Below are 18,233 nucleotides of genomic sequence, written 5' to 3' on the forward strand. Positions count from 1 at the left end.
AGGTCGGGTTGAGCAGCCCAAAAATTCAGGTAGTTCGGGCTCGGTCATTAAGTAAAAATTCAGATTTTTCAGTAATCGCGGACGGCCCATCTAAAATTTCAACACTGATTATAATTAAAAATTCTAAAATATAGTTATATTTAATTTTTTTATTATAGTAAAAATTTTTATATAAAATTACATTTTAATTTAAATTAAAAATTTAAATCAACGACAAAACGGGGTCTATAATTCTAATCTTCTCAACTAATTACAGAATTTCTAGACAATTATTATTGGGGCCAGAAGAGACAAGAAAAATTGAACAAAGAAGTTAGTTAGGGTTTCGAAGACCAAATGTCGACGGGCAAGCCCAAAGACAAGGACTTGCAGATGGTGGCGGCGCCGGTGCCGGAGAAGAGAAGTCTCGCGCTTCCACCGAAGGCGCCGGCGACGACCGGGTCGACGGCGCTTGTGGAGTATACCCCGCCGGTGCTACAGGAAGAGGATCTCGAAATTAAGCTCCGGCGAATCCTCGAGAACGTCCCCGTCCGCGTCAGCAACACCTCCGGCAGTTCTGCCGGTTCCGGCTCCGGCGACTTTCATCAGGTACAGTTTTTTTGGAATTGGAGTTCTTTTGTTTTGAAACTATTGAGTGGAAATTATTCGCAGAGCTTGTTAAATCCTCAAATTTTCTTGTCTGTTTATGTAGAATAGGGATTAGGATGTATTTGACTTTATTGCAAATTTTGTGTGTGGAAATTCAATTGATTGAAATATACTCATGTAAAACTTTGGCGTTGCTTGTATTGTTGGGAAACTGCTCCTCGTTCAGCTCGGAAACAATTAGTAACTAAGTTCTTCCTTCTTAGAATGATAATCACTATACCATATTAGAGTGACAATAACTAAGTTCTTATTTATTAGAATGATTCCTAGATGGCTTTAATTGGGCTCTTAACACGGTAATGAAATTCCCAAGTTTGTTTTACCGATAAGTATATTTTGTCCTTGCCCTCAATAGTATCGATCCTCAAATTGTTGGGGGGCTATCAGGATGTATACTTGTCTGCGAGGGTCTTTCCAAACTCTAAAGGGGATGCATGTCCAGTGTCCACAATGATGTTAGGCACTCATTTATGGCGACTCCTCAAGTTACAATGTTGGGACATGTGAACTAGTGATTAGGATACTTTGATATTTACTTTTGATGTTTTAGATGTATTGGTTAGACATTAAATCCCTTTAGACCATCTCCTATGCAAATGTCAATGCCAATGCTATATTCTTCATAAAGGTATAAAAATAGGATATATGATGAGTTGTTCTATTCTTTGTTCCAATGCATAAAGTTATTTCACATGCTATACCTACATTTTGTTATAAATTTCAAGCTTTGAAACTTATAAAGGAAAATTTCTAATTTTCAAAATATTGAGAAATGACAATATTTGTAGTTATTAGGTGAAAGTGTCAATTCATTATCAATTAAGCAACCAAAAGGCAAACGTTGGCATATGCTATACTTGGTGCAAAATTTGAATTAACTTACCAAAGTACTGCATTGGAGAATGTTTTTCTTAACAATGTCAAATTTTGGCATTGGCATAGAAGTTTGTATTGCATTGGAGATGGAAATGAAACTGATGAGTGGCTATAGGGGAAATCCACCACCATGTTGAGTGGCTATAGTTCAGCGTCATCAGTTATTGTGTTTTTATGGCCTATCTCACTTTGAATGTGATTATTGGAAACGAGTTCCATGCCAATTGAGAATCATATTTTTGGCTTGTTCGCAAAAATTCATACTTTTGACTCTAGAACAAAAGTCAAATTCTCGTAGAGGCTTGAATTAATTAAATTAGCAATTCCACAATTGTAGGAAAGAGATGAAAATATGTTATTGAAGAAAAAGAAATCTGTACTTCTACTACTAGCCTCCAATCTGATCAAGATTTTACTAAATCTTGCTTCTTTTGTATATGCTTCTGGCAGTTGCTAGTTGTTGTTATGTACCTTGTTGGTCTTGATGATTTAGATTGTCGTCAATTGCACGCCCAGAAATTTCCGTCCTGTATATTATGCAAATACTAGTCGATAATGACTCATCTTGTACAGCACTCGTGAATTTGTGTGGCACAGAGCATTATGCTGGCAATGAAGACTACTATTTCTTGGAAGAAAATAATTGGAATAGGTTGTCTGTTGGGCTGTACTATGGACGACCGCCTAACATTATATCAAGCATCAAACATCTCTCTCTCTCTCTCTCTCTGTATCTCTCTTTCTGACGATTACCTTATGTTGATCAAACTTGGGGAACCTTTTTTTTTACCCAGAAATCAAAACAGCACACTCCACCTCTTGAGCAACTTATTCTGCCTATAATCAAGTCCAAGCTTCTTCACTGGAACTATCTACGTTAGTGAAACTATTTATCATTTATTGTCATTCTCATTTAAGGTTTAGCTTTAGTTGTGACGCCTCCCGCCCTAGCGGCGGGTCGCCAACCTTGTACTACTACTAGTAGGCCGAAATATTGTCTAATCTATTACTTGCTATTGGGAATTCAGTTACGTTGAACAAAGAAGCCTTAAAGTCAGCCTTAAAACTAGGAAGTCAGTTTGTAACTTATTTTTGAATTCATTAGCCGTGGACATCTATATATAGGCCTGTAATATGTTTCTGTTTAATAAGAAAGTAAATATTCAGTAGTAGGGCTTTTATTCCAACTCTTGCGCTCATGTTAGCTTTTATGGTATCAGAGCAATAAAAAATTAACGTGAGGTTGAGAGGGACGATGGCCGAAGTGGCGACTGGAGCAAGCAGAGGTGATGGGTCTGAGGTTGCTTCAGGAACTTCTAACCCAACCTCTACAATTGTTCCCACTGCAAATCATGAACACTCATCCCTACAGATTACTTCTCATAAATTGAATGGCAAAAATTTTCTTCAATGGTCTCGCTCTATTCAAATGGTCATTCGTGGTAAAGGGAAGATCGGCTATTTGGATGGGACTAATAGCAGACCGAGTATTGATGATCCTACCTATCAGACTTGGGATATTCAAAACTCCATGGTAATGGCCTGGTTAATTCATTCCATGGAGGATTCCATTGGTGACACCTATTTGTTTTATCCCACAGCAAAGGAAATCTGGGATGCTGTTCATCTAGCATATTCTGATTATGCAGATACATCTCAAGTTTATGAATTGCGGAACCTTGTTAGAACTATGACACAAGGTGAACGGGATGTGACGCAATATTTCAATGCTCTCAAGAAAGTGTGGCAAGAACTGGATCTCTTTCATGTCTGTGAATGGAAGGATCCAGCAGATGCGGTTCTCTATGGACAGATGCTAGCAAAGGAGAGGATTTATGATTTCTTGGCTGGACTCAACCGAGATTTGGACGAGGTTCGTGGTCGCCTACTCGGGATGAAACTTCTCCAACCCATTGAAGAGATTTTCGCGGAAGTAAGACGGGAGGAAAGCCGAAAGAAAGTTATGCTCCACAAATCTGCCCCACCACCACCTCCACCTGCGATTGAGAATTCAGCCCTGGCTGTTCGAGGCCCAGATTTACGTACAAAACAGAAAAATACAGCCTGGTGTGATCACTGTCAGAAGCCATACCACACTAAAGAAAAGTGTTGGAAACTTCATGGTAAACCTGCCAATTGGAGTCTGCAATCTCGTGGAAAGGATGGAAAAGCATTCCAAAGTTCAAATGAAGGTGAATCAAAGGGGTCCAACAATTCTGTTACACTATCCAAAGCACAAATGGAACAACTCTGCAAGATGTTGACTAACACAGTGATTCCAAGCACGTCACTAGTTGCTCAAAAAGGTAATCATTTGTCTGCATTGAGTGGACTAAAGGATCAAGGTGAGCCATGGATAATAGACTCTGGTGCTTCTGACCATATGACTGGTTGTGAAAATTTTTTTTCCTCCTATTCTTCGTCACCCGGTAATCAAAAAGTGAAAATTGCAGATGGATCCTTTTCTATTGTTGCTGGTATTGGTACCGTGAAAATTGATTCAAATATAATTTTGAAGTCTGTGTTACATGTACCCAAGTTGTCTTGTAATCTTCTCTCAATAAGCAAGATAACTAACGATTTGGATTGTCTAGTTACATTTACACCTTCTGCTTGTATGTTTCAGGATCGGATTTCGGGGAAGAGGATTGGCAATGCTAAAGAGTTCTCTGGTTTGTACTACTTCGAGGACGATCTTTCCGTAAAGGGTCATATGGTCAATCATAATGTCTCCCCTACTCGAGAACAACAAATCATGCTCCTACATTGTCGGCTAGGTCATCCAAGTTTTTTATATTTGAAACATTTGTTTCCCTCGTTGTTTAGAAATAAAGATTCCTTTCAATGTGATGTTTGTGAACTTGCAAAACACAAACGTGTCTTTCTACCTCCCCAACCTTATAGGGCTTCAAAACCTTTTGCTCTCATTCATAGTGACATTTAGGGACCTTCCCGTGTTCGTAGCATTTTTAATAAAAGATGGTTTATTACGTTTATTGATGATCATTCTCGTGTTTGTTGGGTGTACCTATTAAAAGAAAAATCTCAGGCAGAACAAGTATTTCAAAATTTCCATTCCATGATCAAAACGCAATTCAATGAACATATTAAAATTTTGCGTACTGATAATGGAACATAATATTTTAATTCTATTTTAAATCAGTTTCTCATTGAAAAAGGCCTCATTCATCAAAGTTCATGTGTTAATACACCACAACAAAGTGGTATTTCAGAACGTAAAAACCGTCATTTGTTAGAAGTTGCTCGTGCTTTACTATTCAATTCTAATGTACCAAAGTGTTTTTGGGGAGATGCTGTACTCACAGCTTGTTATTTAATAAATCGTATGCCAAGTAGGGTTTTACAATATAAGACATTGCTTGAATATTATCCTGAGTTGGGTGTTCATCTTTTGTCCATAATCATGATCCCAATAGAGGTAAATTAGATCCCCGTTCTCATGAGTGTCTATTTTTGGGTTATTCTTCTACACAAAAGGGCTATAGATGTTATTCTCCCGGAAAACGAAAATATTTTGTGTCTAGAGATGTTACCTTCTTTGAAAATCAACCATATTTTCCAAAACAGAACACACAAGGGGAGCAACATCAATTTCTTTCGAATTTTTCCACCCCAGATATTTCGGACTTACACAATAAAAATTCTGAAAATTGGGAATATTTTTGGGACTGTATCCCACCTAATCAGGGGTCATCTATTTCAAATTAATATTCAAAGCCTTCCCCTCTCTCTCTCTCTCCTCTAATGACACCATTAATTCAACCCAATCCAAATCATTCGGTACCCACTCCTGAAATCTCTCCACTTTTTCAGCCCAATCCAAATCATTCGGAACCCACTTCTCAAATCTCTCCATTCTCTCAGCCAGGTTCAAATGATTCGGAACCTCCCCCAGAATCTTCCCCTCATCAACTTCCGAAATCTGTGTCCACTTCAAATATCTCTCCGACAAATCTGGAAACTTCTTCTGCACCGATCTCCTCTTCCCCAGATATTTCTCCAACAATCCCACCTTCTAATCTAGATGTCTCAAATTCAAAAAAATTGGAACACCTGCCGCCTACAAGTCTGGAAAAGAAATCGGTAGGGGGAGATATGATTCAACCAATTCCATTAATGACCTACAAGCGGAAGTATCCGAGAAAGGAGGAAAAAATTATGCCTCCAGTAGTTCAAACTTCAGAGGTTTCTGCGGCTAGTCAAACCTCTAGACCAAAATCGGATGTTGAAATAGACTTGGCCGAACTAGATGTCCCTGTAGCTCTTCGAAAGGGGACGTGATCGTGTACACAACACCCAATCTCTAACTTTGTGAGCTATAATCACCTATCAAATTCAGTTCAGGCCCTGGTTTCCAATCTTGCACCCATCGAGCTGCCGAAGACAATACAGGAAGCATGGAGGAACCCTGCCTGGAAGAAGGCAATTTTGGAGGAAATGCAAGCTTTGGAGAAAAATCAAACGTGGGAAGTGGTTCAGAAACCCAGAGACAAGGCTCCTGTTGGGTGCAAATGGGTGTTCACAGTCAAGTATAAGGCAGACGGGTCAATTGAGCGCTACAAAGCAAGATTAGTTGCCAAGGGATATACGCAAACATACGGGATTGATTATCAGGAAACATTTGCCCCGGTGGCAAAAATTAATACAGTAAGAGTTGTTCTTTCACTTGCAGCCAATCTTGACTGGCCTCTCCAACAATTGGATGTAAAAAATGCGTTTTTGAATGGGAATCTGGAAGAGGAAGTGTATATGGACTTGCCTCCTGGATTTGATGATGAAACAAGGAATGGCAAGGTATGTCGTCTAAGGAAATCATTATACGGCTTGAAACAATCTCCGAGAGCTTGGTTTGGGAGATTCACTAAGGCAATCCTACAACATGGTTACAAGCAAGCTCAATCCGACCATACACTCTTCTACATGCAACGTGAGGGTAAGATTACTATTCTGATTGTGTATGTAGATGATATGATTTTGACTGGAGACGATTTGGAAGAAATGGCAAGAATTAAAAAGAAACTGGCTTCCAAATTTGAAATAAAGGATCTTGGAAGTTTGAGATATTTTCTTGGAATGAAAGTAGCTCGAAATCGTACTGTATATCTGTTTCACAAAGGAAATACGTTCTGGACCTACTGAAGGAGACAGGAATGCTAGGCAGCAAACCAGTGGACACTCCTATTGATCCGAGTGTTAAGTTGAAGCTAAATTCGGGACGAGGTCTTGTTGACAAAGGTCGTTATCAACGCCTGGTGGGGAGGTTAATTTATTTATCTCATACGAGGCCAGATATAGCATTCGCAGTGAGTTGTGTGAGTCAGTTTATGCACTCTCCATTGGAAGATCACATGGAGGCTGTCTATCGGATTCTCAAGTATCTGAAAGGAAACCTTGGAAGAGGATTGTTTTTCAGGAAAACAAATAACCGGTTAATTGAAGCATTTACGGATGCTGATTGGGCTGGCTCAGTAGATGATAGGAGGTCCACATCAGGATATTGTTCGTTTGTTTGGGGTAATTTGGTGACTTGGAGAAGTAAAAAACAGACGGTGGTAGCAAGAAGTAGTGCAGAGGCAGAACTGAGATCGGTAGCGCACGGTGTCTGTGAAGTTCTATGGTTGAAGTTACTGATGGATGAACTGAAAATGCCTATAGATAGACCATTAAGGATCTTCTGCGATAACAGAGCTGCCATCAACATATCACACAATCCAGTGCATCACGATCGAACCAAGCATGTAGAAGTAGATCGACATTTCATCAAGGAGAAAATAGAAGATGGAACGATTTGCATGACATATGTGCCAACATCGAATCAAACGGCTGATCTGCTAACCAAGGGTTTGTATAGGCCATTATTTGAAAGATTAGTAGATAGATTGGGAATGTACAACCTGTATAGTTCAGGTTGAGGGGGAGTATTGGGAATTCAGTTACGTTGAACAAAGAAGCCTTAAAGTCAGCCTTAAAACTAGGAAGTCAGTTTGTAACTTATTTTTGAATTCATTAGCCGTGTACATCTATATATAGGCCTGTAATATGTTTTTGTTTAATAAGAAAGTAAATATTCAGTAGCAGTGCTTTTATATCGACTCTTGCCCTCATGTTAGCTTTTACTTGCTACTTAACTATCACCTCGTTGTACCACGTACATACATAGGTGCATTTTTTTTCTTTTTACCTCCGAGTTCTCAACATGTTCCTTAGCATGTTCTTTTGTTATATTAATGTTACATCTAGCTAATACTTTGTAACTTCGGATATGGAAATAATCCCCGAAACTTAACTTATTACAGTCCGATGCTCTTTACTAACGCCGTACCATCTCTTTCTTAATACTTAATACATAAACTTTTGTTCTACGTTACATTATTTCTGCAGCGGAATTTTTCCTACGCGGACGAAGTAGACACCACTCCTGTGAACCTATGACATATCTGCCACCTTGCATCAGCCAGTCCATCAAACATAACTACTATATAGCTGGCTGTTTACCTGCAACACGAGTAAACTGATGAGTGTATGCCCAACAAATATAGACATGCAAACATCTTGAAACTAGTAAGACTGTATAATGTGTCATAATGCAGGAATGTATGTTTCCTTTGCAAAAATGCTTTAATAACTACTTGTCTTTCTGTTCTTGTTAATGTGGGCCTGGGCCCCTGCTTAACCGCCTGGTCTAGTCGGGATCTCTTACTCTTTGAGATTTCCTCCCTTAGGAGGCCGACGACCCGTCAGTCTTTTAACTTTACCAAACTTTAGATTTGCATTTCAAAGTATTTTAAAACTTTATTAAATGCTATGCAACGCTTTCTCTACGTGCACATGCTTAACATGAGATGCATAATGCTTAATGCATACCTTAAACTGAGCATTAGGGTAACCGTATGTTGCCCTTCTGCAATCTAGGGCACTAAGTCCTCAAACACTCAATATCACAATACTTAGAAATATAAACAATTTTGTAATTCTAAGTTTATCCTACAGTTTACTCGAGTACAAACAAACATATATGTCTACACTTACAAATAATCTGCTAGTATTCCCGCTTGTTGAGAATTCCTCCTTCTTGCTTCGGTTTTCGTGTCAAAACTTGTATCATGGAAATCGGTATCAACTTCCTATTCTCAACATCAAAATTCCTCAGACTTAAATTTCTAAATACAATCTCAAACTCATTTTTGAACTTTTTTTCCTCTAAGCCGAATTTTCTAGCTTAAGAGGCAAATTCTACAATTTGAGTGTTTCGATTTCTGAAACCTCAATTTACTCATTTTAGGATCTTAAAACTATTACTCATTCTTGAAAATTGAAACCATAACTTAACACTTACTATCTAGGTTTAGGAAATTTCGGCAGAGTTTCGCCTAGTTTTTCTCATTACCCGAGCTTTCAATAGCTCGTTCTAACTTCCGATTTCAGTTCTTGGAGTTAAGATTCATAAGTCTCAATACAAATTTCAACTCAAAAATTGAACAAAAACACAAGTTCCTTCTTATTTAGGGCTCACGGATTTTTAGTCAAAATCCACCAAAATCTCGTTTGATCGTTTCAATTCCTACGCCATTAGACTCCTATCATGGTGCTCTACAAAACCTCAGTTTTGGTTATTACTTTACAGAAGTTTTCCGAGATTGGTTACTATTCATTCTCTATAAGTTGAGATTTTTCGCTAGAACGCCACGGGTTTTGTTTCTACTGGACTGAACGGAAGAAATTTTGTCGAAAACGCTTGATTTCCTTGATTTCTCTTTGGTTTCTCTCTTTTTCTCTAGGTTCGGCCACTCCAAGGAAAGAAGAACACATTTTGGCTTCTAATTCCTTCTTAAGCCTTTTTAAGAAACAATTTAATTCTTTATTAATTTTTCCTATTACTTTCTAATTAAAAGAAAATACTTTTTATTCACTTTCTATTTCTTTCCAACAAAAGAAAATACTTTAATTCTACTAATTCTACTTAAGTTGAATACTTAATTTGAGTGATTCTAAGTTCCTCAAATTTTTCTTGTCGAGACCCAACTTTTTATTTCTTAAAATGAGTATCTTTCCGGTACTGATAATCTCTTTCGCGGTACAGGTTATGTACTGCATTTCTGGACTGGCAGATATCTCAGGTCAAACTTCTCATATTCAACCCAATTCCTTTGGGGATCTCATTAGTAAATTTCTTTTTCTGAAATTTTCATTTCAATCGATCCAGAATTGCTCAAAACGCTTACCCTTGCGGTACTGATTTTTGAGTTATTTCTCGTTCTAACTGACTCGAGAAAATCTTATTTGAGGAACTATTGGTATTTTCTTTAATTCTGACATTTCTGCTCTTTTTTTAACTTGTCATTTGGTCGCATACCAACTTTTTCAATTTTTCAGAATTAAAATATACTTGTTAAAATTTTTAATTTTTAACTGATATTGCACTATGCATAACTGATATTTACGAATTTCCTCTGAAGACATATTCGTATTATAACTTTACACATTTCGAAAAATTTTGTCCCGTACATAAAGTTTTTACACGATATTCTTTCGATCAAGTTAAAATTTCACTACTTACAATTCCGGAAAGAAATACGGTCAAATGCCGGACTGTCCGGATCAAAATTTTCCCGATCATTACATTAGTATGCTGATATTATTTCCTTACATTCATAAGAAAGCTTAATTAGTCTCTACACCTATTCTTCTTTTAATATTAGCTTCTTACGCATGTGTTTTCCTTAATCTCTACTTGCAACAGTATCGACAAATGAGACGAAAAGAGCAGGATAGACTTGCTCGGATGGATGTCGACTTTCAGCGAAGGAAAGAAGTTGCTGAATTCACTATGGGAAGGGAAGAAAGGTTGAAAGCCGCTGAGGAGAGAACTGCCAAAAAGCGCTTGAAACGTCAAAAGAAAAAGCAGAGGAAAAGGGAGAAGAAGAGCACGGGAAATGCAGATGGAGAACATATTAAGAAAGAAGAGTCTTCAGATGAAGAAGGGGGGGACTCTGATAACGGGGAGGTGGCAGCAAAATGAACCAATTGCGCACCAAATATTTGAGTTTTACACCGTAAAATTTGTTTCAAGCTTGTAACATGTGCCTCTTGTCCTCTTTGTAGTAAAACAAAAAATTTGGGCGATCCAGTTTTGGAGTCTAACTTTAATTTTGTTTATTTTGTGCCTCGATAGATTTGATTGCTGTGCAGTCTAATTTTGCCGATGGATCAGAAAAAAGATCATTAATTTACAGGACCACACTATTGGAAAATTTTGCTATATTCAATTTTACTATCCGAAATTGTAATAAATAATATTTTTATGAAACAAAAAATAGTAAATACCTCAGTTTAAAGTATTTAAAGTGAATAGCAGCAGTAAAAAGGACTTTTTATCACTTGAATTTTTATTTATGGCTTGTAAAAAGATTTCTTTTCCGCTTAACTTTTTAATTTACTATTATTTATTATAGTTCTTAAATATATTATTTACTTCAATTTGTTTACAGTTACATTGCTATTTACAGTTACATTGCTATTTACTTTATTCTCCTTTTTACTATTTAAATATTGTTAGAGAAAATGAGATAAATATTTTTAAATTATATAGATTTTGAATTTTTACCTTATTTTTTATTAACATATTTTAATCAATGAATTATATTAGCTTAAAGGAACGTTTAGTTGGAGGATTCAAACCATATGATTCGAACCATTTTTGATTTACGTGTATTTTTTTGAGAGAAAATACTATAGCGAATCACGAATCATGATTCGAATTAGAGAACGAATCCCTCTACCAAACATCCTCTAAGTAAACGAGATTCATGCACTAAATAAGATCAATATATATATATATATATATTATGTGTAAAGAGCCAGGTGGGTCGGGCTTTCTTCAAGGCCTGGAACCACATAGATTTGTCCTTGTGTCGAGTAATGCCATTGCATCATAAAAAAAGGTTAACTTTATAAGAAAGGACATGAATTTATGAATTTATATTTTTATTCTTTGTTTTTTATTATTATCTTTTTTTTGATACTATATTAGTCAAAGGCTATTAATTAAGAGTAAGAGGCTGAAATTTAGATTCATACACTCTAAAAGTAAATTGAACAATTTTCTTAGATATTTGTTTACCTAATTTAATATGCTCCTCAAAACTTAAAATGAGTTAATTTCAAATCCTAAACTATACAAAACCGTTTAAAACACTTCTTCAGCTAATGCCATTTTATAAAATTCCATCGAACCATTAATTTTATGAAAACTTATTCTCATTTTTAATTTACTCAAAATCAATAATTCGACTAACATTTATGAAATCCATCATTCTGTTAGTATAATAGTTGGAACTATAATATCTGGGGCGGGTGTATTAAATGATTTTATGTTGCCCAAAAGGTGACATAAACCTTTTTTAAAACTCGTACCATGTTAAACTATGTTGAAAAGACATTTATCTGCATACAAACTTTGCATGATATTCATATTAGTATTCAAATTTTGTCGGGAAAAGTTTATGAGAGAGAGGAAGTCAATGTAATCAAGCTTTCAGTGCCATTTCATCAAATATTTGTCAAATTTAGTTAGCATGACACCCCTGGGACACCCCCGGGGCACCCCCGGGACACCCTCGGGGCACCCTGGGGACACCCGCGGGACACCCACCCCCGGACACCCCCGGGACACCCCCGGGGCACCCCCGTGACACCCCCGGGACTGATACGAACCCTGCCAACAACGTGACGAAACCCGTAACCAAATATGAGATTGCGATTAAAGATCTTCAAGAATTGATGAAAACCGCGACCTGTTGTTTAGCAAAACAAGAACCTTGGTATGGTAAAGATCCCACAAAAGAGTATGAAAAATCCGTTTGATAAGTCAAGTTGAACGCCTCAAGGAAACCTTGATAAGTTCGGAATAGTTTCTTCAAGAACTCAAGAAGAATATCTTACAATGTGAATAAAACATCAAAACTATTTTATTAATCGAATTTCAGCCTTAAATAGCCAAAAATAACATGAAGAGTTTAAAAATTGTAAAAATCCTAATATACCCTTAATGAGGTAGACGCCTAAAGCAAGATAATCACCTAAAGATAAGATAAAACACGCCTAAATATAATCCTAAGGAAGGAATCTGAATTTGACTCTAACTCCTTCCTTAAAAACGCCTAAGATAAAACACGCCTAAAGATAATCCTAAGGAAGGACACCCCCGGGGCATCCCCGGGACACCCCCGGATCACCCTTGGGACACCCTCGGGACTGATGTGACACAAGGGCAAGCGCAACATTCAAGAGATCCATTGAGTCTACCGAGTGGCGCGGTGACACGGCTTAGAGTCAAACGCTTCAAGGAAGCATTGAATGGGCTGGTTCAACAAGTTGGAGACATGGCACACACTTAGAGACCCAACACCACACGTAGATCACAACCCCAAGATCTTCAAGACGCAAGATTGTTAAGCCTTAACCCGTTGTCTATCAAGACGCGAATCAAGAACTACGAAGATTGAAGAACGCCGCACAAAGATTATCAAGAATTCACATGTTAATCTCAATGATAAGTCCAATTGTTTGAACGCCACAAGAACAATACTTGATAAGTTCAAAGTCTTCTCAAGAACCAAGAAGCACGGATATGAGAAACCTCAATATCAATAATAATTCATTAATTCCAAAAATGAGTTTTAGCAACCCTATTTATATAGGTTGCGATTTTAATCCTAAAGAAAACTAAAACATCTAATTATCTAAACTAAGCCCAAACTCGGCCACCCTAATCTAATTCCAAGTCCAATTCGGACCCTATGCAATTCTAAGGCCAATTCGGCCACAAAGTCTTTCCCTAGGCCCAATTTGGCCAATTTGAATTGGATTCCCTTGCTAAGCTCTTAGCACTTCAACTTGAATCTTCTAGAACCTTAATCATGGTGACAAGATTCTCTTCATTCAGGATTGAACTTGTGTTGGGCCTCCAAGTGTTTCCCATGTCTCCAACTTCTTGAACCAGCACATTCAATGCTTCCATGAAGTGTTTGACTTTAAGCCGTGTCACCTCGCCACTCGGTAGACTCAATGGATCTCTTAAATGTTGCGCATGCCCTTCTGTCACATTAGGGAAACCCCCGGGGCACTGCTGGGACACCCCCGGGACATGCCCCGGGCATCCCCAGGACACCCCTGGGACACCCCCGGGGAACCCTGGGGGCTCCGCTGGGCCACCCCCGGGACACCCACAGGACACCCCGGGACGCCCCCGGGACACCCCCGGGGCAACCCCAGGAAACCCCCGGGGTGCCCCCGGGACACCCCCGGGAGACCCCTGGTAAACCCCGGGAGAGCCCCAGGACACCCCCGGGGAACCTCTGGAGGACCCACGGGGCGCCCCGGGATGCCACCGGGACGCCCCCGAAACGCAGCCAGGATGCCCCGAGTTCGCCGCCGGGACGCCGCCTGGACGCCCTTTGGGCACCCCCAGGGCACCGACACCCCCGGGACACACCCAGGGCACCCCTGGGGCGCCCCCGGGATGCCCCCGGGGCACCTCCTAGACACCCCCTGGACGCCCCAGGGATGCCCCTGGGGCACCCCTTTGGCACCCCCGGGGCACCGACACCCCCGGGACACCCTCAGGACACCCCCGGGACACTCCCGGAGAACCACCGGGGCACCGCCAGGACACCCCAGAAACACACCCGAGACACCCCCGGGACGTCCCCAGAGCACCCCCGGAACACCCCCGAGTCACCCCCGGGACGTCCATAGGACACCCCTAGGACACCCTTGGGGCACCACCGGGGTAACCCGAGGCAACCCTGGGGCACCCCCGGGGCAGCCCCGGGACACTCCCGGAACACCCCCGGCACACACCCGGGAGACCCCTGGTGGGCAGACCCCCGGGACACCCCCCGGGAAAACCCCGGGACACCCCCAGGGCACTCCCGACACACCCGCGGGACACCCCCGGGGCACGCCGGGGGCTCCCATGGGGCTCGCCCAGGGTTCCCCCGGGACAACCCAGGACACCCCCGGGGCTCCCCGGGGACACCCCTGGGGCACCCCCTAGGCATCCCTAGGGCACCCCCTAGGCATCCCTGGGGCACCCTTGGGCATACCCAGGACACCCCCGGGGCACCACCGGGACACCGCCGGAGCACCCCCGGGAGACCCTCGGGACACCGCCGGGGCACCCTCGGGACACCCCCGGAAGACCCCCGGCTGACCCCTGGGAGATCCCTGGGAGACCCGCGCGAGACACCCTGGAGGCCCCCTGGACACCCCCGGGGCACCCCTAGGCACTCCCGGGACGCACCCGGGATGCACCTTGGGCACCCCAGGGGCACCGACACCCCTGGGACATGCCCGGGGCGCGCCAAGGGCTCCCCTAGGAGACCCCCGGGACACCCCGGTGCACTCTCAGGACACCCCCTGGGCACCCTCAGGGCACCCCCAGGACACGCCCGGGACACCCCCAAGACACCCACGGGACACCCGCAGGACACCCCCGGGGCTCCCCCGGCGCATCCCCAGGACACCCCGGGGACACCTGGGTTTTTCTCAAGTTTTTCGCAGGGTTTTCTCTTAGTTTTCTCGGGGGTTTCTCGGGGTTTTTTCAAGGTTTTGTCGGGGTTTTCTCAGGGTTTCTCAGGGTTCAGGGTTTTCTCGGGGTTTCTTCGGGGTTTTCTCGAGGTGTTCTCAGGGTTTTCTCAGGGTGTTCTCAGGGTTTTCTCAGGGTTTTTCTCAGGTTTCTCTAAGGGTTTTCTCAAGGTTTTCTCAGGGTTTTCGTGTGGTTTTCTCGGGGTTTTCTCTGGGTTTTCTTGGGGTTTTCTCAGGAATTTCTCAGGGTTTTCAGGGTTTTCTCAGGGTTTTTCAGGGTTTTCTCAGAGTTTCTTTGGGGTTTTCTCGGGGTTTTCACGGTTTTCTCATGGTTTTCTCAGTGTTTTCTTAGGGTTTTTCTCAAGGTTTTCCTCAGGATTTTTCTCAGGGTTTTCTCAGGCTTTTTCTAGGGTTTTTCTTAGGGTTTTCTCAAGGTTTTCTCAGGGTTTTCTTAGGGTTTTTTCTGGGTTTTCTCAGGGTTTTTACTGGGTTTTCTCAGGGTTTTCTCTGTTCTGCTCACTTTTACTATTATATTTTTAATGTTTTAAACCCCCTCTAGAGTTAGAGCTTTAGATTTACAAAGTGACAAGTGGATGCTAATAGATTGACGGCGCGAGATTCCAAGTGGTTTGTTTGTTTCAAATTTATAATTTTAATTTTGAGATGTACTGTATTTCTGTATATAAATTGTATTAGTCGACATTGTCCCATATTTGTACTATTTTTCTTAGACTTTATGGATTGTTTTAAATGTTATTTGTAAAAGAAAGTCTCTAAAGCGAATTATATTGATATTTATGTATTTATTTTTGTGATTTTTGTTAAACAATTCAGTTTAATTAAGTTAAATTTTAAATTATACCCTAATAATCACGATCCCATCTTTAGGGTCGTGATAGTTTTTGGTATCAGAGCACAGCTTCGAATTCTGTGGGAAATCGAGTCTGCTGGAGTTTTCTATTGAGTTTTGTTCTTTTTACAGTTTTTGTGTCAGGACGTGTCGTACAATACTAGTTAATATTGATACAGTTGCACTTGAGAATTTGACGTTAGAGTTCGTTTCATTTTCCTAGAGTACTTCGATGGATAAATTCTATGTTCCTATATTGATGTTTATCGATATGAAGCTTAAAATCAAAGTTTGACTTTGAAACTCTCGTGAAGTTTTTATTTTGATCTAATGTTATGGATTTGTTTCCATAAGTGATATTGACTTTTGTCAGTTTCAAATTCAAAATCAGTATTGACTTTGAAATTCTCATGAGGATTTCAATTTTGAGATGATATGCGTTCTGACTTCCGCGCAGTTGAATTCTCGATATTGGTTCCTTCCACCTTTCGACACGTCTAACATGGGGGTTTAAGTTGATGGAGGGCGATGACTTAAAATCGAGCAGTCTTGATTGTTAAAGTTTCTTTCCTCCTTGGTTGGTTCTTTCCAATTGGATCAATGCGCAAGTTTAGTCTTGCAATCTAGCTTTGTATCCTAGCCACTCGTTCAATTCACCTTATGCATTCTTTTATCTCTTGAGAGAGTTTTTCTCAAGAGTGTTTATTTCATGGATTCCTTGAGTTAATAAGATATCGTTCTTCCTTCAAATAATGATGATGGTGGCTATAGACCCTGTCGAGAGATTGACATTTATCTCTTATATTAAATTATGTTCAGCTTTTATTTGGGAAGTGTGGTAGGTCATAACCCACAAGTTCCAGGATTCCAAGTTCGAGTTCTATTTTTAATATGTTTTGACCAGAAGCTGGTCCCCCTATTATTTTTAGCGTATTGAATCATGCTATCTTTCTATCATAGTCCTATGTCACTCATGAATCAAAATTCTTCCTTGTCTCGAGTGTTAGTCTCGGTGATTCCCTCGTTAACTTGAACCGTATCATTGTAAGACATTGGCTTTGGATATCAATTCTATACCATACCATTCTCTACCATTTCACTTTTGAGATTCTAATTTCAAACTCTATTCTTAATCTGTTTTGAACTGGAGTTGGACTTTCTACTTGATAACCGTATTTTGATTCATATTTTCTTTCTATCATGAATCAATGTTATTCTAAGATCAAGACTACTCCTTGTTTCGAATGTTAGTCCGGTGATTTCCTTCCTAATACAAAAACATGCCATAACGTTCATTCTCTTTCTAGTGTACGATTATCATTCTTAGCTTCGAAAATCCTCATTGAGTCACCGGATTTTAGAGATTTAATCATTATTTGATTTCATATCTATTCAATATTCAATTCCTATTGGTTATTCTTTTAGAGTCAAATTCGACTATGAAAATTTCTTCGACATTCTAGATTCTAGTCGATGATTGATATTCTTGTGTTCGATCATCCCCAGAATTCTCTATTTTAGTGATTGGAAGTATATGTTGGGAATAGTGTCCTAGAAGCATAAGATGTAATAGGATATTTGTTATTTAATTAATAAAAGAGTTTATTCATCATTTTATGTGCATATATTTATGAATATTTTATGAATATCAAATAAAAATTCCTTGATTATTTATGTAACCTTAAACATGGTATATAAGTGTTGTATACGAGAGGATAATGTGTAAGGATAATAATCAAAAAGTGATGTTCGTAATAAATCTAATTAAAGTTCGGAATCTTTAATTAGAACATTACTAATACATGTCATTCCCATTTAGAATGGAACGGTGTTATCCGCACTGTTAATATGGTGAGATATTGAATGAGTGTATTTCACATAATGAGATTGTGTGGAACATGGACACAGACACAATATGAATTTCTAATAATTTCCGTTAAGCATAGAAATTCTAATTGAGTCTACCGATGGTCATATATAGAATGATCTTAATCCTGAGTTCTTAACAAACTCCTATTTATGGATTTATGTCTTTTGATTTACTCAGTACGGATTCTGAGACCCTGAATCCTATTCCTTGTATTTTGGAGACATGATGAAATAGGTAGCTGGGAATGTTATTATACGAGATGGAATCCATTCCTTCTTGAGAAAGAAGTAGATAAATAATTCTCTTAAGTGTTGATTCGGTACTTGGATTAGTAAGAGCGCTCTGGTTCATGAATGTGTTTTATGAATCACTATCCATTAG

At 39.9% G+C, this 18,233-nt stretch overlaps 1 protein-coding gene across 1 annotated transcript; it reads left to right on the top strand.

Moving 5' to 3' along the window:
• The first annotated feature begins 287 nt into the window (after positions 1–287).
• On the top strand, positions 288–10,776 carry LOC21410558 (PRKR-interacting protein 1). Its single transcript, XM_024175439.1, has 2 exons — positions 288–588; positions 10,286–10,776. The coding sequence occupies exons 1-2, from the start codon at positions 337–339 to the stop codon at positions 10,562–10,564; spliced, it is 531 nt and encodes a 176-aa protein (XP_024031207.1). The 5' UTR covers positions 288–336; the 3' UTR covers positions 10,565–10,776.
• Positions 10,777–18,233: the final 7,457 nt, after the last annotated feature.

This window comes from Morus notabilis, unplaced genomic scaffold (genome assembly GCF_000414095.1).
Source record: "Morus notabilis unplaced genomic scaffold, ASM41409v2 Scaffold78, whole genome shotgun sequence".
In the NCBI taxonomy this organism is placed as follows: Eukaryota; Viridiplantae; Streptophyta; class Magnoliopsida; order Rosales; family Moraceae; genus Morus; species Morus notabilis.

Excerpts from the sequence above, each read along its gene's own strand:
- LOC21410558 (XM_024175439.1), top strand. The coding sequence starts at position 337 with ATGTCGACGGGCAAGCCCAAAGACAAGGACTTGCAGATGGTGGCGGCG. Across the intron at positions 589-10,285 it reads GCTCCGGCGACTTTCATCAG|TATCGACAAATGAGACGAAA; the intron begins GTACAGTTTTTT and ends TACTTGCAACAG.